The following is a 9693-nucleotide window of genomic DNA, read 5'->3' on the forward strand; positions in this document are numbered from 1 at the left end:
CGCACATTTCGCCGGGACCTGAAAACCTGGCTCTTTGAGCTCTCCGGCCCAGGCTGAGAATTTTTAACTGGATTTTTTAATTCTAGGGATGATTTAATCTTTTTAAATTTGTTTTTAACTTTTGTATTGGTTGTTTTAAATGCCCTGTAAACTGCCCTGAGTCCTTCGGGAAAGGGCGGTATATAAATTTAATAAAATAAAAAAATAAAATAAATTTTGAACTCTTATTTCTGGGCTTCATGGACATAGGAGAGTTGTTGGGGGAAAATGGAGCAAGTGGTTCCTTGTTTCCTATTTGGGAAAGCTGGATGTGTCTTGATTCCCCCCCCCCCTTGCAATGAGAGACTGGAAGGCAGCCCTGAAAATATCAGAATCTGATCAGAAATGGAGGCTGAGTAGTCCTTGTGGCTGCTAGACCAGCTTCTGAGTGATGGTGGATTGCTGATTTTTTTCCTCCATCCATACAGGATCTCTCTTGCATAAAACATATAGTTTCAATTGTATCAAAGAGGACTGCTTTCTTGCTTTCTCTCCACAGATGCTGTTATGTTGCTAAACCTACTCCAAACATCTGGACTTGCCGCATCCTACTGAGCCAGCAGAGTGGATACCTAGTGTGCTCACAACTGCTTGCCTCACACAGTACCTGAGACTTTGAGCTTTCTGTCCAGTCTCATCCATATATATATCTGCAGGGAAGAAGACCTGTGTGCCGATATTTAAACCCCCCAAAATGGCCAAACGGAAAGTGGACTTTGAAAAAAGATGCTTTCAAAAGAGGTGGGAGCCAAAGTACCTGTTTGTTGACATTGAAGATAAGGCTGTGTGCCTTGTTTGTGGAGCTACTGTGGCTGTATTTAAAGAGTATAACTTGAGACGGCACTATGAGACGAAGCATCAGGACAAGTACAAAAACTTAAACATGGAGCAGAAAGCACAGAAGGTGGAAGAGTTGAAAAAGAGCCTGATGTCACGGCAGCATATGTTCAGAAAAGCAAAATCACAAAGTGAAGCTGCTGTGAAAGCTAGTTTTATAGTGGCAGAAGAGATAGCCAAATCAGCCCGGCCATTTACAGAGGGGAAGTTTTTGAAGCGCTGTATGATTAAAGTATGCGAAGTGATGTGTCCAGACCAAAAGCAAGCTTTTTCGAACATAAGCCTAAGCAGAAATACTGTTGTTGATCGGATATGTAAGCTTGCCACTGATTTGCAAGGACAATTGGTTGAAAAGGGAAAAGAATTTATTGCTTATTCCCTTGCTGTGGATGAGAGCACTGATATCTCTGACACAGCACAGCTGACAATCTTCATCCGTGGAGTGGACTCAGGTTTATGCATTATGGAGGAGCTTCTGGATATAAAATCACTGCATGGCACTACCACGGGGAAGGACATATTTGAAGCAGTATCCAAAAGTATACATGACATGAAAATACCCTGGGACAAACTTATAGGACTCACAACAGATGGACCACCTTCAATGTGCGGGGAAAAGAGTGGACTAGTAGGAAGGATGCGAGACAAAATGAAGAGTGAGAATTGCACAGGTGAGCTGACAGTATATCACTGCATTATACCTCAAGAAACACTATGTGGCAAAGCCCTGAAAATGGGCCATGTAATGCACACTGTAACAAAGACAGTTAACTTTATAAGAGCCAAAGGTTTAAATCACCGTCAATTTAAGACTTTTCTTGAAGAAATAAATTCTGAACTTGGTGATCTCCCTTATCACACAGAGGTGCGATGGCTAAGTCAAGGGAAAGTGCTCAATAGATTTTTTGAATTACACATGGAAATTTGTCAGTTTATTGAAAGCAAAGGAAAAGACTGCACGGAATTGAAGGATGAAAAGTGGCTGTGTGAATTAGCATTTCTATGTGACATTACTAATTATCTCAATGCACTAAGCCTACAGCTTCAGGGACAGGACTGTGTGATCACAGACATGTACGATGCTGTGAAAGCTTTTCAAGTAAAGCTGCGACTGTGGGAGACTCACATGCAGCAAGGAAACTTGAGTCACTTTCCCAGTTGCCAAACAATAAAAAACCAGGTCTCCACCACTGCCTTCTCAAATGCTGAGTTTGCTGATAAACTGAGCACACTTCAAATGGAGTTTACATGTCGCTTTGCTGATTTTGAAAAACAGAAATTCAGTTTTGGACTGCTCAGCAATCCATTTTCAGTCGAAGTGGACAGCGCTCCTGTAAATATCCAGATGGAGCTGATAGAACTCCAATGTAATAGCACACTGAAGGGAAAGTACGATTCTGTAGGACCCGCACAGTTCACCAGGTTCATCCCTGAAACAATGCCCCAACTCCGCCTACAAGCTGCTCGAATGCTCTCCATGTTTGGGAGTACATACCTCTGTGAGCAACTTTTCTCCGTCATGAGGGTGAACAAAAGCGCACACAGAAGTCAGCTCATGGATGCACACCTCCACTCTATCCTGAGAGTATCCACCACTCAAAACCTATCCCCAAACATGGATGAACTTGTAGCCAAGAAAAGATGCCAAACATCCAGTTCGGACAAAATGGCATGAGAACTAAAAAGCTTGTTTTTTTCTTTGTTTTAAATGTGTTTTTGCAGATTTATTTGAAATAAATAATTTATTTGTTCATATTTGAAATTTTACTCCTTTTTGTCCCACTCTTAGACATAATACACTTCTGAACTAATATGATACAATAGTCCTACATGCAACTGGCCCTTTGAAGGCAACCATGATGCTTGATGTGGTGAAAGTTTCCAGAAAACAGTTTCCTCCAACTTCTTCTGCCTTGAAAGATCTCTGGAGAGGAGCAGAAGGTGGCAGGGAAGCTGCATGAGGGAAGGCTGCTCCAACAAGCCAGCATCCTTACCATGCATAATTAGAAATGGGGATTCCCTTTCAAGAAGGGCCAGCCTCCCTCTTGCAGGACTGGGAAGTGCTGCTCCCCTGCCTCCTCTTGCTCTCCAGAGATCTGTCAAGGCAGAAGAAGGAAACTACACACACACACACACACACAAACACACACAGACACACACTTCAAACTTGGAGACTAGGAGGCTATCTACATCTGAGCTAACAAACTACCAGTCATGCTTGGGCTTGGGAAGAAGGCCATTTCCATCCTCTGTGGATAAAAGCCCCTAAACGTGGAATACAGTGCATGTGCATGTGCACATTTTTTATTTTTTTTATTTATTTTAATTCCATTTATATCCCGCCCTTCTCCGAAGACTCAGGGCGGCTTACAAGCTTAGCAGTAGCCTTCATTCTATGTATATGCCTGCTTGTTAGGGCTTTCACACAAACCCCAAGCGGCATTATTACAAAGTCAGCTTATTGCCCCCAACAATCTGGGTCCTCATTTTACCTACCTCGGAAGGATGGAAGGCTGAGTCAACCTTGAGCCTGGTGGGATGCGAACCTGCACTAATTGCAGGCAGCTGGTGTTACTTAAGGAGGCATCAGCCCACTGCTCCACCAAGGCTCTTCAATGCTTGGCTGCAGAAGTTTGGGGAGGTGAAGAGCTTGTGGGGCAATGAGATGTCCCCACATCAAATTAGCCAGTGCAACTTGTTCTCTCCTGACCCAGGTATCTTGAGTCAGCTGCGCTGAGTGAGCAGCATTGAGATGGCCACGCCCACCCGGCCACGCCCACTTGGCCACACCCACCCACCCACCCCCCGAGGGCAACCATAATGCTGATGTGGCCCTCAATGAAATTGAGTTTGACACCCCTGGCTTAAGGTTTTACCTATATCATTGTTTTAATGTTATATTGTTGTCAACTTCCATGAGCTGTGAGAATGGACAATATACAGAAACAAAAGGGGAGAAAAAAGATAACAGAACCAGCCACGTTTCAATTTAGCATATTAAATCTAGACTTCACCTTCTTGATTAATTTATAGGTCAGTGAACCTTGATGGCTAATTTAACCATGGATATTTATATAATACAAACACAATATTTATACAATACAAACACAATATTTATACAATACAAACACAATATTTATACAATATAAACACAATATTTATACAATACAAACACAATTCAAGGGCAGCATGTTAACCCAGCGATTGTGTTTGGAGTAGAGAGCACTGTAGCCTATGTGTGTTTCCCTTGATTATTTTAAAGAGGTAAAGACATTCATTTGAAACTTTCCAAGTCTCTTCCTTTTTAAAAAAAAGAAAAAGACAAAATAGGCACAGAAGTTCATTTCATGTTTTGCCTCAGCCTATGACTGACTTTCCTGAGAATAACTGAGTGTGATTTTTTTACACAGTACATGTAAAGGGGGAGGTCCTTCTCTGTGGGCACCCCGGATTTATGGAATCGGTTGCTGGTCAAGCTCCGGATGGCGCCCGACCTTTGCTCCTTCCGACGCGATCTGAAGACGCACTTATTCGAACAAGCCGGCCTGGCCTGATGGGGGATGGGTTGGGATTTTACTGTTGTTTTTAGTATATGTATTTACTGTTTTAGCTTGGGCATTGTATTTAATTCTTTTTTTTAAACTTTTGTATTTTTGTATTTTTATATGTTTGCCCTGTTCACCGCTCTGAGTCCTTCGGGAGAAGGGCGGTATATAACTAAAATTATTATTATTATTATTATTAAAGAAGAGTTTATAGAAGCTTTGTTGTTTACCTGGATTTTTTCAAGAACTTTCTCCATTTGAGAGGACCTCAATTGCCAGTATTCTCAGCAACAGCAATGCTAGCTGGGGAATTCTGGGTATTGAAGTCCATACATTTTTAAAGTGCCCAGGACAGAGAACACTATCTTTGAGGGTATTTCTGCCCTTTAGTGAGGTGAAAATACTTTGCAGCATAATTATTAGCATCTAGTTCTCAAACCCCTTGATAGGTCAAGGTAGCTAAAGATATTTACTACAAACATATAGGTGCGTACTTAGTCTAACTAGACAGAAAATAGGCAACCTTGGTTCTTTTATGACTCGTGGACTTCAACTCCCAGAATTCTTGACCTTAGCAATTCTGGGAGTTGAAGTCCATGAGTCATAAAAGAGCCAAGGTTGCCTACCCCTGGTCTAGCTGCATGTTGTGGTTTTGTAACTGTGCAGAAGACTTTTGTAAGTGAGCATGTTGTTGGAACAAGGAAAGATAATGTGGTGAAATGGCTGTCAAACAAATTTAATGAATAAAAATTTTAAAAAGAACATGGCATTTAGCTTAAGCTGGGATCAAGAAAGTCTGGAGAAAGGTATGGAAGTAAAAAGTTCATCACTGGGACTCCCATTGGCACTAATTAATTGCACTCCCGTGTATATTATGGGATGTTAACCTAAACTGCCCATGTCTTCAATAAATCAGAAACAATTGATGATGTATTAGGAAATTCTGATGGGGATATGTCATTTTATGATATAAAAATTGCTTGTTGAATATCAGCTGGCACGCTTCATTTACATTTGGGTCCCAAGCTTACTACTCTTTAATCCTGCCCAGAAATAAAGTGTTGAACCCCAGTTTCCTCTCTCAGAGTGATTATTGGCTTAAATTTTGCCAATAAAACAAATCCGGTTGTTGATTCTTCAACAACTGTGCTAAAAAATAGACCTTTGACTTGCAGGAGTCTTCTCCAGCACTATAGTTCAAAGGCCTCAATTCTTTGGCGCTCAGCCTTTCTTATGGTCCAACTTTCACAGCCATAAATTGCAACTGGGAAAAGCATGTCCTTGACTATACGCACTTTTGTTGACAGGGTGAAGTCTCTGCTTTTTAGTATGCTGTCTAGATTTGCCACAGCTTTCCTCCCCAGGAGCAAGTGTCTTTTAATTTCTTGGCTGCAGTCCGCTTCTGCGGTGATCTTGGAGCCCAGGAAAATAAAATCTGTCACTACCTCCATTTCTTCCCCATCTATTTGCCAGGAATTGAGAGAGCCGGATGCTATGATCTTGGTTTTCTTAATGTTGAGTTTCAAGCCAACTCTCCGTCATCCGCATCAAGAGGGTCTTTAGTTCCTCTTCACTTTCTGCCATTAGAGTGATATCATCTGCATATCTTAGGTTGTTGATATTTCTCCTGGCAATCTTAATGCCAACTTTTGTTTCATCTAGCCCTGCTTTTCTCATGATGTGCTCTGGATATAAATTAAACAGGCAGGGTGACAATATACAGCATTGCCAGACTCCTTTCCCAATTTTGAACCAAACAGTGGTTCCATGTCCAGTTCTCACTGTTGCTTCTTGACCAGCATATAGGTTTCTCAAGAGACAAATAAGATGGTCTGGAACGCCCATCTCTTTAAGAACTTGCCACAATTTATTGTAATCCACACAATCAAAGGCTTTAGCATAGTCAATGAAGCAGAAGTAGATGTTTTTCTGGAACTCCCTAGCTTTCTCCATGATCCAGCATATGTTGGCAATTTGATCTCTAGTTCCTCTGTCTTTTTGAAATCCTGCCTGTACTTCTGGTAGTTCTCAATCCACATACTGCTGGAGTTTAGCTTGTAGGATTTTAAGCATAACTTTACTAGCATGAGAAATGAGAGCAATGGTGCGATAGTTTGAACATTCTTTGGCATTGCCTTTCTTTGGAATTGGAATGTAAACTGATCTTTTCCAATCTTGTGGCCACTGTTGAGTTTTCCAAATTTGCTGGCAAATTGAGTGTAGCACTTTTACTGCATTGTCTTTAAAGATTTTGAATAGCTCAGCTGGAATACTGTCACCTCCACTAGCTTTGTTGTTGCTCAGATTTCCTAAGGCCCATTTCATTTCACATTCTAGGATGTCTGGCTCAGGGGTCAGTGACAACCTCATTGTGGTTATTTGGGATGTTAAGCTCATTCTTGTATACTTCTTCTGTGTAGTTTTGCCACCTCTTTTTAGATTGTAGCAAAACAAACGAAATCTGGAACTACTTTGCAGTTCCTCCTCTAAAACTCCCCCAAAACATGTCAAAGGATATCAAATGTTATATTAATATTAAATGTCTAATTTCAGCATCAATTAAATAAGGGAGTGGAGAAAAAGCATACAAAATCCATCAGCATTATTTTAACTACAGTTGCAAATTTAAAATGACCACATTACAGCCACAGAGCAATTAAAAGGGAGCCAAAATAAAATGTACTAACAAGAATAATTTAATGAGGCATTCTTGGACTGTTACAGAAGTCTATAAACCTCATGGGTTATTCATTTTAAAAAAAATCAGCCAATTAAAGGCTACATAAAAGTAAACACATCATAGGTGTTAAAGAAGCATGCATAATGGCAAACATGTAATTATGATAAGTGAATCAAAAACATTTTAAAAATAGTATTTTTTTCCAAAAATGATCTCCTGAAGCTATCTAAATGGATGAGTTCATGGCAAAAGTATGTCTAGAACCAAGTTGCTTAATATTTGGTTAATATGAACCCAATGAATAATTAAATTTAGCGGTAAATTTTAATTCTATCATGTTATATGCATTCTTACACCATCACTGATACATTTTGCATAAGATTAGAATATTATGTTTGATACAGAGTTGTCCTTAAAACCAGCATCATAAAGTTTAACTTGTACAAAATGCCATTGTTTCTTTTAAAGAATCTAGTGGAGAATGATCTTCTGCTATCATTGTCTATTGTTCTTCATTCAGTTTGTTACTTCTTATTTTTAAATAATTGTACAACTATTGAAGATTGGCTTCTTCAATATCTATCATATGCTTCATGAACCATCTGAAATCTTATTGTTATACAGGTTTTAAATGAGTGGGTGTCCACTAATTGCATGAATCATCAATAGGGGGGGGGAACTATAAACTGCCTTACCTGAAAACCCACTTAGCTGAATCATTCTGGTAATAAACTGGAGTTTAGAGTTATTGCATGAATGGTTGGTTACTCTGAAAAAAGAAAACTCTTTGTAATAGGTCTAGATATACTGTACCGCTTTGTATTTGAAAATATGGAGATCAAATGGAGATAAGATACCTTTTAATGAGCATTTTTATGTATAGATTGTAGAAGGAAGATAGGATACAGCCTTAATCCTATATGTTGAAAATGATGCATGAAAAAGAGTCCTTCTACTCAAAGTTCATATGAAATCTATATCTAAAACAAGGGTCAGAAAATGAGATCCAGCTTGTTCTGAATGGGATGGCGTACCATATTTTGCCACTGAGTTGCAAATTAAATTTTAGAAAGAGTGTTCAGTACAGTGATAAAGTTGTTGTCATGTGGAATCTTAAGAATATCTTCCCTGTAATAATGTGAAGGACAAAGAGTTAGAAATAAATGGTTGTTTCCTTAAAATTGTTTGTCACTGAAGTGTGGCTTCCCTGTGTCATTTAATAATGTGAAACCAGGATTATCAAAACAGTCCAATGTGTGACATTTTACTGTAGTATCAACAGGGACATCAATAGTAGCCATATCTCTGCTTTGTCAGTACAGCCGCAGCTAGGAAAGTATTACAGACGGTGGTGAGCACAGCACAAGACATTGTGGGCTGTCCCCTGACACCACTGAATGACATCGCCAGGGCTCGTTGCCTTGGAAGAGTGAGGAAAATTCTCAGGGATGACTCACACCCTGGATGGTATCTCGTTACCCTCCTACCATCGGGTAGGAGATATAGGAGTATAGCCAGCTGTACCAACAGGCTGAAAAACAGCTTTTATCTATGGGCTGTTAGGCTTTTGAATGGGATATAATCTCTGTGAACTTATGCAGAATTGACTTGGGAGGCCGGTGTGTGGTGTAGTTGGTTCACATGGTGTGGTAGGATGGAGGGTTTGTTGTCACTGTGTGTTGAGGGGAGGGAGCACGGGGGAAGGCTCAGCTAATCTCAATGTACACATGTTTTACTTTGACAATAAAGGTTTATTATTATTATTATTATTATTATTATTATTATTATTATTATTATTATTATTATTATTATTATTATTATATTAGAACAACAGACAACTCTTATGATTTTAATTCTTTCAGATTATAATCTCTACAACTTGGACTGTAGCAAAATATTGTCCAGTAGTAATGGAAATGAGGTACCAAACTAGAGCAAGATCTTCCATATTTATTTTATTTACTGGCTTATTTATTAATCAAATTTATTCAAATTTACATGGCTGCCGAAATTTATGTGGCCACAAATGTCACAAACAAGTGATTCTGGATAGCATACAGTAAGACTATCACACAATTGACATATAAAAAACTATTTTTATTAAAAATATTTATAATTCACTTTATTTCCTGGTCACCTTAATGTCATTCAATGTTCATTTGTAAACTATTTTAGTGGTATAGTTTACACGCATATGTGCATTACATATACATTTCACTAAATGCATCACATCATAGTTGTGCATTCTACACCTTTTCCCCATAGCTGCAAGCAAAGTTAGAGATTATAATGAAGAGATTCAATTGGGTGATGAGTGAGTGTCTGGATATCCATGTGATGGTGGGGAAAAAGGCTGGAAGATACAAGTATGATATATGCTGCTTTTTAATTAATCTGTATAGTTTTACAATCCCTGTAAAAATATAATTTGACTTGATCTTGTAACCAAAGAATATTTTTATAGGGATTACAAAACTATGAAATCCAGACCAAGATTAGGTTTGCTATTACATTTCCTGTGGAATCAGTGCAAAATCTCCCAGCACAGGCAATGGGAGGCAAAATGAGGAAAGAGTTGTACTTACAAATGGA

General features: G+C 39.1%; 1 protein-coding gene across 1 annotated transcript; it reads left to right on the forward strand.

Annotated features, from left to right (window-relative positions):
• Positions 1-733: 733 nt before the first annotated feature.
• On the forward strand, positions 734-2551 carry LOC308666625 (general transcription factor II-I repeat domain-containing protein 2A-like; the record flags this gene model as incomplete). The annotated part of the gene is made up of 1 exon (XM_081325519.1): positions 734-2551. The coding sequence occupies one exon, from the start codon at positions 734-736 to the stop codon at positions 2549-2551; it is 1818 nt and encodes a 605-aa protein (XP_081181645.1).
• Between the last annotated feature and the right edge of the window lie 7142 nt (positions 2552-9693).

The sequence above is a fragment of the Vipera berus genome (assembly GCF_964194415.1).
Source record: "Vipera berus genome assembly, chromosome: 3".
NCBI classification, from domain to species: Eukaryota; Metazoa; Chordata; class Lepidosauria; order Squamata; family Viperidae; genus Vipera; species Vipera berus.